The 24,158-nt window shown below is 43.6% G+C and overlaps 1 protein-coding gene across 1 annotated transcript in view; it reads right to left on the bottom strand.

Moving 5' to 3' along the window:
* The window catches only part of ngfra (nerve growth factor receptor a (TNFR superfamily, member 16)), a 30,086-nt gene extending 6,848 nt beyond the window's left edge, over nucleotides 1-23,238 (bottom strand). The window contains exons 1-5 of the mRNA XM_068579564.1: nucleotides 22,973-23,238; nucleotides 19,673-19,835; nucleotides 11,974-12,336; nucleotides 3,697-3,934; nucleotides 2,144-2,373 (exon numbers count right to left, since the gene is read on the bottom strand). Coding sequence (XP_068435665.1) covers nucleotides 2,144-2,373; nucleotides 3,697-3,934; nucleotides 11,974-12,336; nucleotides 19,673-19,835; nucleotides 22,973-23,011 — 1,033 coding nt within the window. The 5' untranslated portion in view covers nucleotides 23,012-23,238. The remainder of the gene's footprint in view (nucleotides 1-2,143; nucleotides 2,374-3,696; nucleotides 3,935-11,973; nucleotides 12,337-19,672; nucleotides 19,836-22,972) is intronic.
* Between the last annotated feature and the right edge of the window lie 920 nt (nucleotides 23,239-24,158).

The following is a 24,158-nucleotide window of genomic DNA, read 5'->3' as shown; positions in this document are numbered from 1 at the left end:
CCTCTCAGGTTTATGTGTATAGATCGAGGGAGAGCGCTAGTTTCATCTCTTTAATGTGAGTGTTATTTGATTTTTGGAGGAAGCTAGACTGCTCTGGGGTCACATCTCATTCCTGCCACACTTGCTTTTATTCTCTGAGCTGTTAAAGGTTATCCTCGTTTTGTATCTGTGCAGACTCCACAGGATATACAGCCTTTGTGTGTATTGGTACTCAGTGTGAGTGATGCTAATAGGTCTGAAATATATACATATATATGTATGTATTTCACAATTTCTCTTTTTGCTGAAGTAGCGACAGTTTAAAGGAGGATGCTGGTGTTATTACTCTTTGTATGTCAACCAATCCCATAAAAAGACCAAAACAATACATTGTCTTTGTATTGCCTTCCTCAATAGACCTCCATTCTTCTCAATAAAAAAGTTTTTTGGTCACCCTGCCGCTATATATAGTGCACCAAATGTGTATTAATACGCAGCTGGAAATAGTCCCCAACAAATGCATTGTTTTCTATAGTAAAAAAAACAACTGATCTGTTACCTCATCTTTTTTTAGAAAAACTAAAGTATATATGTGTGACCCATTTTCAGAAAGACCTTCAGTTGTAGCTCTTTCTAGCTCTTTTGTCAACAATACGATTGTTTTTTGTCTTGTGCTTTGAAATATATGATACATCACAAGGGACTGGAATATTGTGCAAAACACATACTGACTCTGAAACGCAAGGAATCTAAACAATCTTTGTTCTCTCTCTTAATGCACCGTGCTGAAATTAAGTAAATTAAGAACTGCTTTGAAATACATCAGTAAAGTGCATGATGCTGGTCTCATCCCTACAAGCCAGACGTAATTTTTCGAGTTATTCTCATACAACCTTTTAGATTTTGTCTAGCTTGCCAGACTGTCGCAAAGTCGGTCCCACAGACATACACCCAAAATACTTCACGAGTCAAGCAGAGACACATTTAGATAAAGGCGAGTAGTAACGGCACATATAGATCAAACAGATGTAGTTGCATGGTTTCCTTACGGTTTTTAACGTTCTGTGCTCGAATATAGAAACCGTGTCAAACTTCTGTCAGCACTGAATTCTTCAGCCTCATATTGATCGTATATCTCAACACTTGTGATTAGGAGGCACGCAGCTACACCACCGCTCTGTACCACCTCACATGCATGTTGCTACCGGTTCAGTCAATCATAATCTCGACATTGCTTCAAATGTAATATTCGGGGTGTGAATCCTGCTCCGAAGTGATATATTGTGTTTGATATCAGTCCTCAAAAATGTGTTGGTCTGATGAAAAGTTGTGCACACGGATGGTAAAGCACAACAAGTAGAATCTCAGCATTGTATCCTGATGGAATCAGTAATGACAGCCAGTACATCACGGTGCAAATCAGGAATATATTTTAAGTTTCTGTGTTGAATATGAAGTTGTGGGCAGGGAACAGGATTTAAAATGATCCGTCAGATGCAAATATGTTGACACATCTTGGTGTTTAGTTAATTGACCCTGATTTGACTGAAGTCCATATCACAATATTATTCCACCAAAACTGAAAACTCAATGACGAGTGTATAGGGTAAACCTGTACAATCTAATGCAAATACAACAGCTACCTTAGGTCCTAGAACACTAACGCTGTGTGATTTTCACCTGAACGATTGTTGTTACGTATTGTTTATTGTGTTGCTTTTGTCTGAGTTGGCTGGGTCTTTGTATAGCTTTATGCTGCTCACAGACGGTATAGATGGTGGGTGTGTCTTCCTGCTCCAATCTCTTTTTTTTCTTCAGGCTATTTCGATAAGCATATTTTATCAGGTACATCATATCGGCTGAAATTCACCCAACGTTAATGATAGTGTGACTATTTTTAACGTTAGTGTTCTTGGGTTAAGAAGCTTGTGATGGGAAATGTGTGAGTTATTGTACATGTTTACTACTGTGGCCGTAGCTGCAAATTCACAATATGTCTGCACAACATCCACATAAAATACAATTGGAACCACAACGTTTCTCTGAGGGAGTTTTTCTAATGCACTACAATACCACTGGATTGTCTCCCAGCCCCGATGAATGCTCATGAAAATATTTGCAAATCATTTTTTTAAATGAAGAGTGAGTGATTTTGTACACTTACCAATCTGCTCCTGTGTGCGTGAGCGTGACGGCTGGGCCTGGACGTCTGCCTGCGCTTGCTGCTGCTGCTGCTGCTGCTGCTGCTGCTGCTGCTGCTGCTCCTGCAGACTCTGACTGTCCACCGAGATGCCGCTGTCGCTGTGCAGCTTCTCTCCCTCCGGCGTCACCATCTGGTTGCTTGTAGCCGCGCGGTTGTTAGCTGCCTGCTTGTTCTGCTTGCAGCTATTCCACCTGTGGAAAAGTGGCAGCGCAGAGTAAAATAACGACCTGCTCAATATGACGCAGCCGCGTGATCCTATTTGTTGTTCAATAGTTGGATTTCACGGTAGTTAATGTGCCTAAGAAGCAATAACTGATAAGTAAAAACAGCATTTTACGTTGTTATTGAGCTAACAGAGAGGAATTTGGATCACTCGCCCGCTAAAAAGGAGAAATATCCTTTGGTAACACTTTATAATAATTTTACGTTATTTAGCATTCATAAAACATGAGTAAATACTTAATTAATGTGTGTTATTGACTATGAGTATCTAGCTATCACCTGGATTGGTCTACTTACAACTGAGGTGGCGCGTGCCTGTCTCGACCTCTAGTTAGTGACAAGGTCGCTAACTAGCTATCTAGCGAGCTCGTCACAACTAGCTAAAGTATGTGTTACCAGATACTCATAATCAATAATGCGTACGTGCCAACAAACTATGAAACATACTCACAAAAAGGCGTGTAGTTATAATAAAGTGTTACCCATGCTTTTGTCTTCCTGTATCTGTAATCAAGAACCCACCGTTTCAGAAATGTCTGTAAATTCAAATATATCTGTAAAAATAAAACTATGTTAAAAAATCTGCTTGACAATTCTTCACTATTGCTTCTCTTTAGAAGACGAATGACTCACATACTAATGATTAAAATATGTATGAGGTATTGAGTGATTCTGTGCAGATAACATCTCCAAGGGTTTACTTAAAATAAAATATTGTGTGTCAAAGAAATTCACATAAATTACAGTCTGTTTTCTGTTTGACAACAATTACATGAAGATTATGAGCCAGATGTGTGCGTGACTCTGCTGATAAACCGTGGTCGGCACTTTGCAAACAATCAATGCCTCTAATGAGCTCCTTGATTTGTTTCAGACGCCTTTCAGGCCGAGCTTGTATCTGTCTGCACTGTCTGAGTGCCTGGATGCATGTGTGGTTGCATGTCCTCATTAATGTGTTTGTGCGTGACCTCTGTAATGCATTAAGTGTTGTGACCTTCTTTTTTCTTGTTGTGAAAAAGTCTTTGTGGTACATCCAAGTGATTCTCTCGAAGTGGGTCAAAAGCTCTTTGACCATCACAGGCCTGAATATTTCAACAGGCACCTTTTCGCCCGGGGCAACATCTGTCACTATCCAACGCCACCAAACACCGCCCACCAGACCACCATCTCCATCACCCTCTTTGTCCTCAATTTTATTATGGATGAGGTGCAAAAACCCTGATTGTGTTAATGTCTCTAACTACAAAGCAGCACACGGCCACTTCTCGTCTCGTTGTTTTCCACCAACTGACCTCTTGAAGACGATGTAGGCCACGAGGCCCACCACCACGGCGGCCAGGATGGAGCAGTAGATGGGGATGAGGTTTTCGTTAAACCCGTGGCCGAGGAAGCGTGGAGAACCAGCGCTGGACGTGGTCGTCTCTCCAGGCAACGGGCTGTCTGAGCCATCAGGGAGGAAGTAATTGGTGAAGGAGGGTGGAGACAGGCCCATATCGGAGGTGGGAGTGAAATATGTTGGGAAGAGAGGATCTGTGTGGGAGAAAAGGGAGCATCTGTGAGAAATCAAACACGCCTAGATACGACTGACACGGAAAGTATTTTACGTCTGCGGCCATGCGAGCAGCTCTGTGAGGCTTAAATACCGTATGAGGAAGTATGAGCTTTAAACTATACTTAAAGTACCAGAAAAAAATAACATATGATTTAAAATGGCACATTTCAGAATATTATAATGTACGATACTTATTGATACATCAGTGTGTTCATAACTTTACTGTTGTAGTTGGTGCCGGTCAAGCTAGTTTTCATTACTTTATATACTGCTGGATTACTTGGGATTAGATTTTTTATTATTAATCTGAACAATCTGCTGAAAAGTGCATTACTACTGTATAAAGTAGAACATGAAAATCCTTAGCTAAAGTAGAAGTGCCTCCAAAGTGTACTTAAGTATAATACTTAAGTAAATGGTTTCAAGCAGCTATAATATTTACCATGTTCGCCATTTTAGTTTAGTTTTCCAACATTTGCAACATATGCAAATTAGCATTAATGACCGACATTTTGTCGGTGCTTAATCAAAATTGGGAAACCCTTATCACCAAAGTAATTACAGTACATTTCTTCCCCAGGAGCATGACAGTCTGTTCCTGAATCATGACGAGACACTTTCATATCTTCTCCGAGAGCTTGTTTGTTGCTGTAGTCATCAAGTCCCCATCCAGATGTCTTTTACACTGCACACATGTGGCAGCTGTTTCTGATAGACAGATGGGTTCTGGCTGAGTTGATGTGTGCAGAAAGAGAAGGAATGTTCCTCGACGAGTGGGGTAAATATCTGTCACCCACCAGCCTGCCCCACAACAGGCCCTGGCTCTGCAGGTCTCCTCTCACCACATCCCCATCTATGAGGATCTTGGCTTATTTCATGACATCAAGGCCATATGAATCAATGCAGAACAAAGTCCGTGGCTTTTGAGAGGTCATCACTTTAAGTGTAGCCTTTGCTGAGGCCAGAGAGGCAGGAAGGCTCTGTGCTACTGACTGTGTCTGGTTTCTATCATAGCAGAGCCTGAAGAGAAGAGTCGTTTTCATAAACTGTACTATTTCCTCTTTCTTTGCAATTCATTAATGATTCAGTGTCATTTGTCTGTGTTGCAGCAGACCCATACCGACTCTGATGGGCATTACTTTCTCCTTGAAAACACAGTTCATCCCTACAATCCTTCCTACAAGCCCTGACATAATACGTCTGTTTTGAAGAGTGCTGTAACTGAAACTGCAGTGATTCTGTCAGACGGTAGAAATGCTTAAAATACTATACCCTCCCTCAGGGTACAGTACAGCAGGCCGAGGCGAGAGCCCGTCCAGCCAAAACCCAAACTCCTCTGAGCTCAGCAGCCTTTTGGGGATGGAGAATGTGCAGCCTGGTGCAGATCTGAGCCTGTAATTCCCAGCAGAACCTCAGGCTGCTCCTCATTAGCTGCGTATTGGCGCTCACAGGATTAACCCTGTGGAGACCCCCGAGGCTTCCTTCAAGGCCAAAGATCGGGACGCTCTATCTCAAATATGTTAGGGGTCGTCCTCCTTTACACTAGTTTGGTTTTTAGGGGTTTAACTCATTTTGTGAGCGTGATGGATACACTCTATACAGTTATATTACAGACAGGGAGTGAGATTACTTACAAGTTGCCATGTAATGTAAGCACCTTTTATTCTGCTTTACTGAGAAATGACATTCACACGTACAGCATTTTTTAAAATCATGGCTGAAATTTGAGAAACTGAGCACAGTTCAAAGGGTCTGTTCTTACAAATATATGTTCTCCTTTCTCTCAAATGACATCCATGTTGGCTAGCACTGCAGATACTTTTCATTTGATTTGTACAGAATTTCCAGAGTAATCCACCTCCTACATTTCTGCCTCTACCTCAATTCCTTGGAGGTTAATGGAATGTTTTTTGAGCAGGATTGAAGACTTACTTTTCAATAATTCAACAGCAGTTGAATTATCAGTATATTTCTGAAAACAATGTCCTAGAGCTCACTGTCAAGAAGTTTTTATTGGAAGTTTTTTGAGCCGAAAGAAATGTTTCTGTATGGAAACTCTTGACAGTGTTGGGGCACATGCAGTTTTTGCAAAAACATGTTGATGTTGAATTTTTGAAATGTCCGTTTTATTGCTTTTAGTGTGACGGCTTAAATCTCTGAGACAGATTTTTCAAAACCTGGCTGAATAAGAAAACATTGTACTACATTTACAATTAAAAGCTGGCACCGAATGCTTGTAAATGATAGAATGCACCTATACTCTACTTTCAGCATCACTAAAAGCCGAACGATCTACTAGAAAACACAGAATTAGTGTCCCGACATCTTTTAAATGTATACAATTTTAGGGCGCTCCTTTAAATCAAGAATTTGTGAGGAAAATATAGTGACCAGTGATGTGGTCAGATGAAGAAAACCAGTGGACCAAGGCTGTCTACACATTATATTCTCTTTTCACTGACACAGCAGATAGTCAAGTTTCTCCAGATTGATTTGTTGCATAATTTACACACGGTTACTCGCTTTAATAGTCCGATGGGACCTTGATGGGCATCTTATGTGGACGTATTTGAAAAACTTCTGCTGGGCGTCAAGAGTCCACATTGGTCTCTGCGTCTGCGCAGCGATGACGGGGCATTCCTGCCTTCTGGAGGGGGGGATTAGTTTACTGAAATGGCAGAAAGCATCTTTCTAGGACAGAAAAATACTGCACATGTGCCATACTTAGAAACAGAAATAATACCGAGGTCTATTTAAAGCAGGTGCTATTGATTCAGATCTGTCTAAAAGGAGGAAGGGCTCGGAAGAGTGGAACACGGGTGTCTGTATTACACACATTTCTTGACCTTTCCTGGGATGTAGTCAGGTTTCCTCAGCTCCGCCATACATCATCCAGCTAATGCGGGGCCAGCTAATGGTATTAGCAATGCAACACGAGCTCGCAAATAGAATAAATGTGTGAATGGGGAGGTGTGAAAGTGAGTGAAAGTGTGCAGAAGGTCCTGCCTAACAGACAGTTTGTCAAAGAAACCTTTCCTTTAGCACACACTGAGCTGTCATTCGTACTGCACTGCTGTGAGTGAGCGTCCATGGTGCAGCGACTGTTGTCCTCATGCAGATGTATTTATGCATCAGTCGCACCTCAGGACGCGCCGTAAATTGTCTTTCTCATTCTGAGCCAAGATGACGTCTCTCCCGGGAGCCCGCTTCACATAACACTGACTCAACACAGAGCCCCAGCTTAAGTACAGTGTACCAGCTCTTTATCGTAACTCCCCCTCTTTCCCTGCATTTCTCTGGGCTGATGTAGAAAACACGACTGGCTGTAGACCAAAGGATAAACCTGGTTCTCCAGGGGCCGCATACTTCAGCTGGAACAGAATGGGAGCTTAAAGGCGGCGGTGGAGATTTAACAATTTCATTTTGGCTTCAGTGGGTTTAAAACACTCATGAAACGAAATAAAACTAGCTTGAGATTTTACGAGCGTTGGGCTGTGTGTGCACGGGGAGATGTGTTTATTAGCGGGGTGTGGACGAAAGGGTGGAAAAAAAAAAAAAAAAGATTTCATTTTTATGAGCCATTGAGGTCTTTATGGTGAAGTTAACCCCTGGGTCCTGTGCAGAGAGGTTGGTATCTCAGCTTCTGCCAGTTCAGGGTGGAGATGAGCAACTGTCAGGCGGCGCACATGCACAATGACCTCTTTATCAGCCGCCAAACACTCTCCCAGCTCAGCCTCGGTCTCAATCTTCCCCTGTGTTTGTCGCCGGACGCGCGCACATCCATCACCCATACACACACACACACACACACACACACACACACACACTACGCATGATTCAAGTGAGCGCTCTGTCTTCTATTAGGGAGGGTTAATAGGGAGAGCGGAGCGGAGGGCAGACAGAGAGGCAGAGTGTTAGGAGAGGGTGCGGAGGGGGTGCAGATGAACAGAGGAGCTGCTGTAAAGTGCTCTGATTAGCAGGAGTAATTATACTGCAGCGGTGAAGGCGCTGAATGCACACTTCCACCACTTCGCTAGCCCGGCCACTCGAGGGCCACTGTGGGAAGAGAGAGAGCAAGAGAGAGAAAGCGAGAGAGAGAGGGAGAGGGAGAGAGATAAAGGGAGAAAGAGAGAAATAAAGGGAGAAGGAGTGAGTGATAAAAAGTCTTCCTTTATCTGTTTTTTTTATCTTTTCTTTTTCGAGGACAAACACTCGAACAGACCCTCGGCACTTGAATGCAAATCTTCTCAACTGTTGACTGAATAGAGTCTTTGAAAAAAAAAAAAAAAAAAGCTCTGCTGAGGCCAAACGGACAGAGACTTTCGATAAAAGTCGCAGGAGGTGTTTTCAATTTCAGATCAAAGAAATTCACACATGTGCAGTGCTCAGAGTTTAATGAAAACTGTACATGTTAAAAAGCACTTGGCAGAGGAACGAGTGTGTGTGTGTGTGTGTGTGTGTGTGTGTGTGTGTGTGTGTGTGTGTGTGTGTGTGTGTGCCGAGTTAGCCCGCTATCAGCTGTATTGATTTTGAATGCTCACAAAAAGTGTGTTTGAAGCTGGAGAGGACTACACTTGTGTGTGTGTGTGCGTGTGTGTGTGTGTGCGTGTGTCCTGCAGTTGAGTGTGTGTTCTCATAGAGGTCACTCAGCGAAACCTGAGCATGAGCAGAAGAAATCCCAGGACTCGAATCGACCCCTCAACATAGAATACCAGCACAGCACATATGCTGCAGCTCTCACTGTCTGTTTTCATCTCCATGTCTTTCTCTCGCCCTCTCTGCCTCTGATTGTATCAAGTAATTGACACTTGGTGACAGCTTGATATGAACTGGGGATTTAGGGATTTGAAAATGCCCCAATCATATCTTTTTACTGAATGCAGGAGAGAGAGAGAGAGAGAGAGAGAGAGAGAGAGAGAGAGAGAGAGAGAGAGAGAGAGAGAGAGAGAGAGAGAGAGAGAGCGATAGGAATTCTAGTCTTGATGAAATGAAGTATTTTTTGTATTTTTATATCAAATTCCAGTCATGTTTTTGACTTGTAAATTAAAGTACGAGTTGTTCTAACATAATGCTAGTACTGATCAATTCCAATCAATAATATAAACACATCCATCCATCAATCAATCTACAACTTTTAGCAAGAAGGGAGGTGTGTGTAGAGAAGCTTCATCTTAAGCCCAACCTTTGAGCGCTCCAACCAAATGCAAAGGGTTTGACTTAAATCCCTCTGGCAAAAGAAATGACACAAACAGGATGAGAATCCAGGCGAGCAGCTTCCTGTTGGCTGCAGAAAACATGTCTGCATGCATCCTAGACCACCATGGAAGGCCTCGAAAATATCATCACCAGCACATGTGACTACAGCCATTACCCACAGGCCCACTGGTGCAGCATGACAGGGCTCTCCTTTCAAAAGGGCGTCCCACAAGGTCACTGATCGGGCCATCTCCAGTCGCAACCGCCACTGCCGCTGCATTACTGTCGCTTAGGACGCGGCGGGTCAAAGGTGAGACCAGCTGCATGGGTGGGCGCTAAATAGGCCGCAAAAGGCTTTATTGTGGCCGACTGTCCGTCAGATATGTCTGGAATACAGTCGATGTTCTGTATGTTTTAAGGAGAGTAGGGTGCAGTTTGTTTGGATGGCTGTCACGTTACAGCCTAGCGTGAGTCTGCATCATGCAGAGGAACCTTGTCAGGCTTCACAAGACTACATTACTGTGCCTTGGTTAGACCTATGGGGAATAGTCATTCCTGGCATCTCACCATGGGAAATTTGGCTCACATGCTTATTTCCAGCCTTTTCTACAGAGCTTCCAACTTCAAATGTGTTGCATGATTCAGAAAGTTTGAATACTGCTGGGATATGTTTTTTCTCATGTCCATGCTTCTATTATAAAAACTTAAACAAACAAGGCTTAGCTTGAGCTAGCACAGATGTGGACATTTCCAGGTGTAATTTACATTTGGGTATTTTCCATCATGTTTCCACGCCACTCAATCCTGTCAAATTGTAAACAGGACTAAGAGTCTACAGCCATTTAATACATTCTCAAACATTTAAAAAAGCTAAAAAAAAATAACAAAAATTAAAGATTATCACCTTTTTCTCCCTGTTCCCACAGATGTTGTGCAAAACTTGACCTGATTTATGATTTGAGATGCAGAGCTAAGCCGAGCAGAAGCCACAGCGTCTTGCTTGTGTTCAAAATAACTGTGTTGATGATGATTCATTGATGATGAAAGTCTAAATGTTCCGCCTTTGAGGATGTTAGGTGGAAAGGTGGTAAGTCCTCGTCTAAGTTCTTAGCCCTTCTTCCACCTCATCTACCGCTCCTGCTCTTATTTTTCTCTCATCCTTCACTCTACTGCCCGTCAGTGCTATTACAGTCTTTTAAAACAGGAGTTTACACCCTCCATGTGGTGCTAACACATCCTCTCTGCTGATGATCTACAGATGTTTGAGCTTCATTAACTTTGTGGATCAAAATAGCTGCCGACGTCTATGCTGTGAAACCGAGTCTTAGAAAGAGAAATATTGCATGCTCAAGTGTATATCACATTATTCATATTAGAAGCCACCATTAAGATGCTCGTTTGAAGATTATAATGCAGACAGCAGATCAATAAATGCCCTGCATTAGCAAGTGCTCCTGCTATTAAGCGCTTTCGTCAAAGCATTTAATCACTCCACAACGTAAGTGCCTCTGTGGTCAAAGTTTGCATAAAAACATCACATGAAAGGAAGAAAGCTTTTCCCCAGAACAGACAATGACCACGAACTTCCACTGAAGTCAGGGCCTGTTGTTGGGAAAAGGTTGTTTTTGTTTAGAGTGCTGAAGATGTTGATTTTCACTTTGCACTCCTCCCTTATATGATGTTCATTGAAGGAACAATAGCAGGTTTGAATGAAAGAAATGAAAGCAATGCCACAGAACACATTTCTACCTCCCAGATTTGAGCCCCGTGACCCCCTGATGAGGTCAATGTCATGCCTCGTCCGACATGAGGGAATTTACAGCTTCCTCGGCTGTACGTTGCCTCAATATGAGAGAAGCAGCTCCGCTCTGCTTGCATGCTGTCTTCTGCTTTGTGGGGGAGCAGATTATTCATTGTCTCTGTGTTGACACTCCAGTAGTCTTTGACCTTCCAACTTCCATTTGAAAACACGACCAGCACCGACCTTTGACCTCGAGAGTTCCCACAGACACATACGGGAGTCACTGGAGGCCGGTTCGAATGGGATCGAGACGAACATGATGGCTCCTAAACAGCTTGGAAAATCCTGACAACCAGTGCACTTCATGCCCGCTGCTCTTGTTCTGTCTGAAGGGCGCTGTCACTGCTCACCATTTTGATGCTGTTGGAAAGCTGTTGTTGTGGGAAAGCTGTTGTGGAGTCCCTTATTAATATAAGTTAAAACGTAGTGATTACATTAACGAGCAACTGTCCTTCCTCATTATATCGGAGTACCAGCAGCTTTGTTTGTGTCCTCTCTGGCTGTTGGTCATTGTTTATGACACGGCAGGTCCAGTTGCTGTCTAACCTATTAATAACAAAGAAATACTTATTTCTTCATGAGCTCTTTGTGATCACCAGAGAAAACCCATAATATGGGGCATGGCTTTGTTTTACTTTGGGCCGCAACTAATAATTATTTTAAAAATGAATCGATCAATGAATCGGTGTATAGAATTTCTAAAGCCTCAGAAAAACATCTTCAAATCACTTGTTTTGAGTTCAGAAGCTGGAAGTACATGAAGTTTAGATAAACATGGATCAACGAATCGACTGTCAAAGTAGTAACAAATTTATTTTCCAACAAGTTTATGTGATGCAGATGACAAACGTCACCAGAACTTCCCGACGAATGATGTTCACGTCAGTCATATGAATGCTTGTTTACTCCTCCTAGGTGTGTAATAAGTCAGACAACAATGCATCCCTTTCTTTTCTGTGGTCTGAAGCGGTTTCCCTGAACTAAATGTGTGCCAGTGACCTGCGCGTGCGGCAGACTTACTGTGACAGACGGAGTCCATGTTTGGCGTGCACACAGCCAGCTGTATCTCACTGTCCTCGTCACAGATGGTGCAGGGCAGGCAAGGGTCGAGGGAGCTCTCCCGTTCGGAGTAGGTGTCGTCCACGCACTCCTCGCACACCGTGTCGTGATCGTGTTCGCAGTGCGCGAACACGCCCTGGCCTACGGGGCACACCGTACAAGGCGTGCACTGGCCTAATATCTCGTCGAAGAAAAAGTTGTAGTTGCAGACGCAGTTGGCGTCGTTGGAGTCGGTGCAGGGCGTCTCCATCCGCATCAGGCCGGTGCACTCGGTGCAGGGCCGGCAGCGCTCTGTGACGCTGTAGTTCTCCGAGAAGGTCTCACCTGCAGAAGAGAGGACAGGGCGAAAGAGACGAGACACACAAAAAATGAGAGGAAGGACACGAGAGACGGGGCAAAGAGTGAAGGCGGTTAGGAGATAGAGAGAGAGGGTGCAGGAAATATGAGGAGATAAACAGAGGGATAAACAGTGAGTCTAATGACATTAATCGTGTTTACTGCACATTCATTAGAAGGGAGGACACATTGATCCACTGGGCTCTTAGTGATTTGTGCTCCGGGACAAGAAAGGTGCTCTTGTTGGGGAGTGAGTCAAAAGCCTGCTGCGCTCATTACGATATTGATCCCAATGTGTTTGTGCTGCGCCGAGTAAACTGCTTCAATCTCAGTCATACACACAGAGTGAAGTGAAGGTGCATCGACATGGGCATCGGCACTGGTGATAAAGACGGGAGTTTAGTATACCCAAGCGGTGAAGCATGAATCTGGTATTTATCGTGTTAACGAGTTATTCTGCCAAAATGGGGCATTTTTGGGAGGCCTGACAATGTATGTAATTTGTTTTGCCTTTAGTTCACTCACATTGTTAAACTATTCTAAATCATGATCCACTTAATTGGTAACTATTGAATTGATTTAAAATGTTCCCTTGAATATGCTTATGTTAGTCCCATTTGGACAAAAGAGAAATCTTTCTCAAAAATAATATGTTATATTGTTTAATTTGCCAATGTTAAGCAGGGTTATTATTAAGGGTTTATTGTTCCTGTGTATAATGTTTATTCATATACTAATTGGGACCAATAACTACTTCAAACGGTTCAATTAGCATTGCTATTAGCATTATCAATAATAGATGAGTGTGAATGAAGACTGAGACTGTGAAGCCATGCGAGCATCTCAGTGAGGCTGCACTTAATGCTAATGTTAGCATGCTAGCATCTCAGTGAGGCTGCACTTAATGCTAATGTTAGCATGCTAGCATCTCAGTGAGGCTGCACTTAATGCTAATGTTAGCATGCTAGCATCTCAGTGAGGCTGCACTTCATGCTAATGTTAGCATGCTAGCATCTCAGTGAGGTTGCACTTCATGCTAATGTTAGCATGCTTGCAATGACAATACTAGCATTCTGATGTTCATCATTTTCACTCACTTAGTTTAGGGTGGTGACATTCTGATATTCGCTAATCATTCGTTAATCGCTAAGTGCAGTCCAAATGTCTTTAGTTTTGCAGATATTTAGTCACAAATATAAATAAATCAATAAAATAATGAAAATAATAAAAAATATATTTATATTCCATCAACTTTGACCTGATGAAGGGTCACCAGAGTTATTGACTCTATCATCTGTAAGTCATGAACGTACAACATGTTTTATTGCGACGCATCTTATTAGTTGATACTACTCAATTAGCATGGTTATTAGCATCATTAATAATAGATGAGTGTGAATGAGTGCTATGAGTGCTAGCATGGTTGAAAAGTGCCTTTTACTTCAGGTTTGTGTCAAACATTAAAAATTCACAGGGTTTGCACTTCCCTGACAGAAAAACGTCATTCGGCAAACAGACAGTGTCCTTTTTTCGGAGAAATGTCCAAAAGACGGCCATTTCGAAGAACAACTCCGCTGCATTATATTGATTTTCATTGAAGGTTTGTGAGAAAAGGAGATAGCGGACCAAAGCTGAGCTGTGGAGAACGGTGTTGAACAGAAAGAGGCGAAAGCCGCGCTGACTAATTGCCTGCTGCTTTTCGATTACTTCAAACACTTCAGATTTGCTCTGCAGGAACGTTTACGACAGGAGGATTCGCGAGAGTTCATCGCTGAGGAAGTGATGACCTCAAATTGGTTTATTCTTACACTGAGAGTTCCTCTGGGCTCAAAGTAATCTATACATATTACATGTTCATATAGAATTATTTCCCAATATAATTGGATGCCTGCTGAATTATGCATACAGTGAGAGGGAGGGGGCAGTAAGTGTGTTTTAGTGGTTGAATGAGATGGGAGTGGAGTAGAGAGGCTGACAGGGAAATAAATCTGCAGCTCAGATTGACCACGGAGGAAGCTTCACTTTCCTCCAAATCTCTTTTTACTGTTTTCTGTGGGTCACATGAGAGCGGTCACCTTGCAGGAGCTTCAGCTCACATGCAACGTGTGACGTTTTACTCCCATAGGAGGGGAGTCAAAGTGCAGCGGGAAGTTTAGCATCCACAATATGAGATGAAGAGACAAGAATGCATGTCCAAACCGATTTGTAAACGCTTAAATGACACTCTTGCTTTCAAGTGGCGCAGATAACAAGTAAACACCGGTTTTGAATGTCTTCGTGGTTGAACATTCTTTGTCTTAGCGTGAAATAAATCATCCGGACTGGGTGTAGCTATAATTATAGCCACATGACTGAGTGTGAGACTTTTTTTTTTTTTTTTAGCGCAACTCTTATCAGCACACACATATGTCTGAGTGTGTTTTCCATGGGAAGTGCTTAGTGGGTGTCGTGTTGAGCAACAGCATATTGTCAGTGTGAAAAGCCCTGCAGCAATGTCCCAGCACTTGCTTCGCGTTGTAAGCGGCTCTGGCAAGTGAACGCTGGCACAGACGGAAGCTCTAAACACCTTGTAAACAGCAGCACGGCTCAGGAGCCGATGAAAGCTGTCACATTCTGCAGGCAGGCCGAGTGGAGCAGACGGAGGTAATGATTTAGAGACAGGTAGGGAGCAGGCGGACCACGAGTACGAGTGGACGCTTGATTTGCTCGAATGAATCTCACGACTGTGAGCTGATGGAAAACGGTCTGTGAGGGTGGGCTGGAGAGGGAGGAGCCCAACCCGAGTCTAAAGAACATGATTTAGAGATCAAAGTGTTGATGTACGACTGGAAGGGGAAGGGTCAGGGGAAATGGAGCCGTCATGCATGTAAGTCAGTTTCCTCCTCGGATAGAAACACGCACACACACACAGCATCAGATTCAGTGTTTTATCTTGTCTCCATCTGCCGTCACCCCTTGCTCTTATTACTGTCTGGAGGCAGAAGTGATAAAAGAGAGTGACATCGACTGAACAGTCCAGACATGGACAAATAACAGACCTGAGAGGTAACCAATTATTCAAATTAGTGAGCTTGTAGCTTTTGTTTTTCTTTGCAGTCAGGCTCAACCGGCAAAGCTTTCCTCATTCATTTCAATTATCCCACAGCGCGCAGGCTTCCTCAGCTAATTTTAGCCTGCATGCATGAGCCCCTTCGCTGTCCCTGTGAGCGTAAACACGTCTAAATGTGACCATATGCACCGAGAGCAGTGTGTGTGTGTGTGGTTTATGTGTCAGCACTTTCATCTTGGGGGCTATAAGAAGAAAGTGAAAGGCCATCGAGGATCCGGTGGAGAGTTTCTTCTTTAATAAGATACGACCCTTTTTCTAATTGTCCCCAATCGAGCGATGAGAAGTCCATCTCCCAGCAATCACAGTTTTCATGTTCGGCAGTAAAGAAGCGTCCGTAGGTAAAGGGAGATGTGGGGATGATGCACTTAAAATGTGCCGCTTCGGCCCGTGAAGACCCCCCTCCGAACACTGATGTGTTTCGGTCCCATTAGTGTCATCAATAATGTAGCTGTGGACGGCCTTGAAACTGCCCGATGAGCTCCACAATCAGCACTTAAGGTGTAAGCTTTTAGAGAGGATGGCCATTTCTGCCACTCAGTGTCAGGGTCCACGTTTCAGCGGAGGCAACATTTCCCTCTCGACCCTCTGCTGACTGCAGATAAATCATCCGCATTTGGAAAGCTGCGTGACGGCTTTATTTGTTTTGTTTTTAACGTGAAACACTTTCGCGTATAATTATCGCTGTGGTCCACTTAGCTTCCCTCCAGATTTGAAACAGGTGCTGTAGGATATCACCAAAGCTATTATTAGGAGACCAAAGGAGGGAAGTTTTTATTTACAATCAACCCGTTTTGTACCTTGTGCTGAGCTGTTGTTTTTTGCCCCGTTAGGGCGCCACATAAGGACCGAGCTTCCTCTGAGACGGCCACAGAGGACCTGCTAGGGTGAAAATTTCCGATTTCCTCTTCTTCACCCTTCTTGATCCAACGCTGGAAGCGATTCTTGACGCTTTCAGCGCTCTACAGACGAGGTTGTGATTCTACTTTCTTTCCTTCTTTAAATCCCCAGTGAGCGCCGGTCCAGTCGGCGGGCAGCTCTTCTTAAACAAGCTTTTTCCTTGTGAGCCTTTTGGTTTCTCAGATCTTCAGTCAGTTTGCAGGGCAAGCTTTCCTGAATGGTTCACTAAGTGAGGCAGGTCCGGTTGTCTCGTCTCCCATGACAGCAGTGAAAAGTGGAAGAGACTGATGAATATTTCAGCGCAGCTGACGCTGGCATTCGTCCCAAGCCGGGATCGGGAGGCCATGCTGTGTGTGTGGGTGTGTGTGTGTGTGTGTGTGTGTGGGGCCGTGGGGGGTTACACTGACAGGAAGTGGGGGATTAACGGGGGTTGCGGTAAATAAATATTCACCCATATTTACCATGAAAGAGGAAATGGATGTGTTGCATTCTCCTCTTTAATTATTAATATCTGCACTTTAGAAAATGTATTCATAGCTTTGGTTTTCCAAATAAGGTCAGTGTTTCAGCCAACTTCCATATAAATCCCACTCGTATTGGAGTGTGTGTGTGCTCCTGTGGGCCTCAGGTATACGTTGAGATTGTATCATCTGAAACAAAAACAATATTGAAACCAAGGAAAATGCATTTGCGCCGGAAATTGAGTGCAACCTCCTGGGTATTTCAGCTTAATTGTTGAGTGTTTATCAGCGGTGAATACCCCTCCTGTACTGCAGAGCAAGATAATTGTTCACTGTTAGAGGCACAATAGGCTTTTCAATATGGTTTAATTAGCTGGATCAAATGAGTAAAGATGCATTGATGTAACAGTATGCATGATGAATGAGGCTATCGTACCCGTTGGTGCTTGGCTCTCTAATACCATTTTATCCGTTAATACAGACGATGAGTCATAGCAACAAGAAGGAGGAGGAGGAAGGTGAGGAGGGGGATGCTGGCTGAGAAAAGTGAGTAGGATGGACAATAGCGGAGACATGACAAGAGTTGGTGGGATTCGCTGGTGTGGGATGTGGAATGGATGAAAAAGAATAATAACTAGAATCCTGAGGGCCCACATAATAAGAAAATTGAGCTGTGGTTTCCCGTCCACGCATCCTCGTCTGCCACTGTTGAAGGCAGGAATATGAAAAGGATTATGACGCGCAAGACACATTTCTCATGACGTCAAACGGAAGATAAAGTCCAGACGCTTCGGAAGTTGCTGCGTGTTTCTGTACAGACGCCCGGCTGCTTCAGTCAAGCAATTTCCATCTCCAGTCCATCATATGCAATGTTTGATGATGACTATTATTTGCCCTGCTTACTCTCCATCTGCTGGTGTGACTGGGCTTCTGACACTGATGCAAAGCACGACTCGCGCTATTTGTTTGTCTCTGTTATTTTTTGCAGAAAAAAAATTAAAAAAGATTGGCAATTTCACGGCGCAACCTTTTTCTACATCGACACTGTATGACAGAGTTGGTTTATGTGAAATTGACTCCCTGTCCTTTTTCTTATATATATATATATATATATATATATATATATATATATATATATATATATATATATATATATATATATATATATATATGTATATTCCCTGTGGCACTGTCGCGCTCTAGATGTGGAGAATTGGCTTCTTGCCCCTGAACCCATTGCTGCAGCTCTCGAGTTCCTTGAGGCGAAGAATAGAAACTTCAAAGAGGTGAAAGCCGACCAGACTTGAGATTAATAACATAACACAACACAGAGATTAGCATCTGTTGTGCAAAGAACTTCAAGGATAATCAGAGTACCGCTGTTGTCTGGACGAAGAGCGTTCCTGCCAGCACAAATTGAATCGCCTCCCACAAAACGACATCCAGTTGGCGTTATTGTATTTCGGCGTTAAGAGACTGTTTACATGCACCATTGGCCAGTGTTTACACGCGGCATGTGTGTGAGGATTAATGCGATCAATCAATGCTGAACGCAAAGTGCACTCTGAACGTCTAAACAAGACTAATTTGGGGTCCCTGCTCAGCGTCAGCCACCGCAAAGGCTCAAACTGACACAGCTAGCGCGCGCTTTCAACAGCTTAGATAAAGTGCGACGGTCGTCTGGCTGCGATCCTCCAGCTCCATCCCGAGCCATGCAGCGATGTTCGTGACCTATGCTTTGACGTTCACTTTGTGCTCCGACACACACCGGCAATCCTAAAGGGCAGAAGGAGCTGCGGGAAGGTGACGCAGAACGACGGCCGCATCAAGCAGAACACATTTGTTTGCAGCGCCTGGCTCTTCTTGTTCTCGTCCTTCTCGGGGGATGTTGCGTGTTGGCAGCGGTCCAACCTTTGCAGAGCGAGTGCTAATGGTTCACAGCCGGGCTGAGCTGCGAAACGAACACATTTGGACCCACTTACAGGCATCAAACATGTGACAAGTCATACAAATGAGGACGAAAGGAGTTTGTTTTGGCTTTGGTGTTGTTTGGCGTTCAGGGCCGGAGCCGCCATCAAAGTCACAGAAAATGAATGTGGGTGTGTAGATGATGACGACGTCAGTCCGGAAACGTTGCATTAATTGGGTGTGAGCGTGTAAAGCTGGTGATGACATGCAGTTTACATGTATACATTGTCTTTTGATTGTCTCCAGATTGAACGTTATTCTCTTCCATTTGACACAGTGGAGGATAACGGATAGCAGTTTTCAGCAGTTTTAGTGTGAAAGTTACTTCTCTGATCTCTTTAAGGTTCAGTTCATTCAAATAAATGATGCAAAACAACACATTTCACAGGTGAACATTTTTGACAGCAAGCTATTTGTAAAAAGAAATTCTGGAGATACTTGTTGGGGCTGGAAGCACAAACTTCAGAGGAAGATATCTTAAAACCTCACTTTGGTGTTGCATTGTAAATACTGTTTGTGAAGTAAATAACATGTTAGTTATAACTAATAGCTTTATTAATAGTGAATAAGTAGCTTATCATGATTGTATTATCAATCGTGTGTAAGTCATTAATAAAAATAACTTTGCCGGTGCTAGTTTGGCTTGTGGCTGTTCTATTCTTCTATTTGGTAAAAAAAAAAAGTCTACAGTTATGAATTATATAAGATCAATAAAGTGTTAGCTGTAGTTTGTTCCATATTTCATAAGACATTGTAAATAAATGTCAACACTAATTAAACTATTTGCTCGAGCTAATGCAGCATGTACGCTAATCAGAAAGCGGCACTAGTGTGTTTTCTTTCAACAGAAGCTTTCTCTCCATAACTTCATTAAAAAGCCTCGACTCACTGTCCAGACACTGGGAGCAGACGGTCTGCGTGGCGCCGCATTTCTTCACCACTCCCTCTCCGGGTGGACACTCCTGGCAGCATTCTCCATTGGTGGTGTACTGGCCGGAGTCGCAGGGGACCTGCACCGCCCGCCCCGTCTTGGACGCCAACGCTAACACCACCTGGAACACGGGGACAGCAGAGCGGAGCGGAGCGTCAGAGCAGCTCTTTCACACGTGGCCGCTGTGACCGAAACACGCAAAACAAATTGATTAAAATGACTGCCAGGTGTGTAACCTGTTCCTTTAATCCACACGCCATCAGGAGTCATCGTAAATCATGTTGCCTCGACCTGTACTGGACACACTGCGAACAAGTCTAAATTGCCCTAATAGCTCCCCTGAAGGCCCGTCAGCTCGAGTAGTGAACCTATGACACGTCGGGCCGAGCCAGTTATCGTAAAATCCTGTGTGTGCGACATTTTACACATGCTCGTCCTAATCACTGTCTGGAGGTGAGAGTAGATGTGAGCGCCAACCACTGCTTACAATCAGCATAGGCACGCACGCACACACACACACACACACACACACACACACACACACACACACACACACACACACACACACACTTGTTTTACTATACTTGTGAGGACGGCACATGTTTGTAACTTAAGAAGGTATAGCGTAGCCTAACCCTAACTTTAACCCCCAAAAAAACAAGTCTTAGTGCAATTTAATGGTTTACTTTACTTTATACGTTATACTGAATGGGAGCTGAATACCCAAATGTGATACAAAGCAAACTGGGTGTTTTCACTCAAAATAAGACTCTTTAGGCTTTTCAACAGCTTTAAAAATAGCAAGGCAGAGCACCACCCTTTAAAGTGGACCACATGGGACCATATCTTGGAAATTATATGTACTGTACTCAACTGCAAGAGACTTTTTGATCCTGATATAATTATGCCATGAATCACAAATGTAATTTTATTTCATTTAAAAGATTTATTTGCACATCAAAAAAGCACATTTGGTCATAAAACAGTTATGGAAGACATACATTTGTTATTAGAAAGACTACACACCCAAAAGTGACGTATCTCACTGAAGATACGGTGCTGAAGATAATGCATTTGTTTATGGATTTGAACAAGTTCCAGCTATCTAGCGAGCCAAGGTGACGACAGTGATGCACACTGTACACAACGAGAGAACGAGAGATATAGTTCACAAAGCAAAAACTTGCTAAATTATCTTTTCAAATCACAATTATGACACGTGTTACTTATGGCACATTCAAACAGAATGAAGAAAAGTAAGCGTTTGGCTGATGGCGACAGTAAATGTTTTCCGCAATAACGTCCGATGGGGGACACCGACATGGGCGGGACTTTGTCTCTCGAATGTGCATATCAATCACTGATACACACGTTTATTTTACATCCCTGTACTGTAAATACACCCTTTCCTCCTGACTCATAAAGCCATACATGTGTCAGTTAAAATGTCTTCATCCGGTCTAATCTGTTATCACTTCCTCTCTTGTTGCATTCCCTCCGTCCTCTCTGATACAAATGCCACGCAGCTCTGCTGGCAAAAGAACTGAGGCTTGTTCCACTGATGTGTGCAACAACGTTAAATAAAAGGAATTCATATCCAGACCTTTTCTAACAAAGAAAATCATTATACTGAAACACTTTCATGTCCTGTGGTTCTTATTATGTAACAAGCAAAAGCTCATTTCCACTTAATTCACATTTGCTGAGACATCAGTTAAATCTTTTCTCTCTCTCATTCGTCCCTCCCCTCCGTCCTCTCTCTGCGCTGTCCCTGCTTTCATTCAGAAACAGATGTACTGAGCCGCCAGCAGCTCTCCTTCATTCTCCCTTCTCTCGCTCAACATTTCTTTTTTGCTCTCTTTGCATTTCTCTTCCTTGCTTTACAACCTGCAACACATCTTAGACTCTATTTGAATATATCATCGGGATTAAAGTCACGTTTTTCTGCAAAAATGAACTTTGGACTCAGTCCAAAACCTCAAGAGTTCCCTCTTCTATCTGCGGAGAAGAGGATTCATGTCCCTGACTCCCTTTCCTGGGACATCTCCCTGGAATATCGCTCACAACACAGATTAATGGCAAAATCAGTCCACCAGCAGGAACATGCATACACGCACACACACACACACACACACGCACACACACACACACACACACGCACACACACACACACGCACACACACGATAAGAACAACGTACCCAGCTGTGATGTGCCTGGTTTGTACTCTTCCCAATTTCGTGGTCAATTTGAGAGTTTATTTCTAAATTTAATTTGACCAAAGTGCAGCCGACCGTCGCCACCCTTTAAACCAGCTGTCATAACAGAGTGTCCCCTCACATCCAGGGCTGTTCACATGATGACTGAGCTGCACAGCCCAATTAGACCAGCTGCTGTGGACATACCAGAGACTCTGTGCTCCACCATCCTCCCATAATCAACTTTGTCCACGTAATCAGAGGAGCCTCATCTTTCATGTCGGAATCAGCCGAACAAGTAACAGCTCATGTCGGATATGAATGTAATGCATCCATTTACTCTCCGTAAGCTGCAGCATCTTCAGCTCTTATTTTAATATCCCGAATGCATCCTCAAAATGTGAAGTTAATTACTCCATCTCACTGATGAAGTCTGGGCCAAGGCGCCTGTCAGCTTCTGGATGTCTGGATGCTTCCCAATGTGAAGCAGAAATGACAATTTTCCAGAAACTAATCCCAGCAGTGCTGTCTAACTTTCCTCCCTGGATGAAAACCAAGAGGAAGGTGTGTAGTGTGAGTGTAGCTGCATGTGTGTGTGGAGCTGGAGGGGGTATATTAGCCTGGGTATAATAGCGCATGCAAATCACTTGTTTAGCTGCATGCAGCACCTGCACGTTTACCAGTAAGAAATATGAAACGTCACATTGGTCCTTTATTAGGGTATGGCTTGTTTTAATATAGGAAGCCCCACAGCACTGATGCTTCTCACATTTAAACACTGTTCAAAATATCATAGAAATGGCACAGACATCACAGAGGGGGATCATAAATGCCTTAGAGCTCTGAAGTTAAGAAGGAAACTCAATATAAAAGCTCCCAGCGGATATTATAGCAATATCATAAAAGTATCTATGGGATGTCCACGCAAATCAAGCACCACAGTGGAAGGAAATGTACAAAAAAAAAATATGAAACTCAACTACAGTTAGTCGAGGGAGTAGCAACAAAATAAGAAATATTCCGGGGAACACGCAGCGTTACAGTAGTGACGGGGCTACTCACCAAAGCGCACAGAATCACCAGCGATAAAGTAGTAGTCATCCTGCGTCGCCTGCTGGAGTCACACAGAAACAGTTCTCGTGCAGAGAAGGCAGCGCTATGTGGAGGAGGAGAGCCGCTCAGCGGGAGTGCTCATTTTATTCCCAGTGCAGCGGATTTTATCAATGGGTCCGCACCATCACGACTGTGTCCGGGACCTCTGGTTCTGGAGTCAGATGCGGCTGCCGGTGCACCTCTCAGCAGCAGCACAGGAGAAGAATTAACAAGAAGAAGAATTAACAAGAAGAAGAAGGAGAAGAAGAAGAGAGGAGCAGGAGGTGGAGGTGGAGGAGACCGTCCTGTCCGGAGTGCTGCGAAGCTGCAAGTGCACTGCGGAGGAGGCGAGAGGAGAGAAGAGAGGGGGCACGTCTACTCTCCACTTTATTACCTCTGATACTCCCGCAGTGAGACTGTACAACCTGCTCCTCTCTCTCTCTCTCTCTCTCTCTCTCTCTCTCTCTCTCTCTCTCTCTCTCTCTCTCTCTCTGTCCCCCTACCTCTCCCCCCGCTGTCCAAATCTCACGTGAGGTCCCACTCAAAGCAAAGGGACATAAAAATGATTCACATGCATTGTAAAGGACCAACATTAATGTCTGACACCATTAGCAGCTTTACGAATGCTCCACTCATCTCTGAGCTTATTATGCTTTTCACTTAATAGCTTAATCCCACACAAAGACAGCTCCATAAAACAATTTTTATATTTCCCAATTTGGTGTGGATGAAGTTGGCTGGTGCAGCACTTTGGAGATGATCTGGGTCTTATCACCAAACTCATCAAATCAGTGGTTGGCCATACTTGTGGCTGAAAAGGAGCGCATCCCTGCAGCACGTTTCACCATGACCTCTCACACTATGCCACCGTCCACATACTTTTGCCCATCACTTCATCTAATGTTCAATGTTTCCACTGTGCTGAAGGCTATATGGATTGCATTATCACGACACGTGTTTCTTCTTCCCCAATTATGTTAATAAGGCGGGCAAAAATAATGCTTCAAAATTAGAAACACCTTTCTATATGATGCACTCCGAAACCAGATTATCCCAGAGCACAGCCTCAGAACATCCCACAAACTACTGAAACCTCAAGGACTGCAGGGATAACAGGTGTTTCTAGTTTTCTATTGAGCCACTTTCTCCATGAATC

The sequence above is a fragment of the Clinocottus analis genome, unplaced genomic scaffold, assembly GCF_023055335.1.
Source record: "Clinocottus analis isolate CAN_PGR_092001 unplaced genomic scaffold, fCliAna1.0.p SCAF_16, whole genome shotgun sequence".
Classification (NCBI taxonomy): Eukaryota; Metazoa; Chordata; class Actinopteri; order Perciformes; family Cottidae; genus Clinocottus; species Clinocottus analis.
This window is presented reverse-complemented; position numbering and strand designations above follow the sequence as displayed.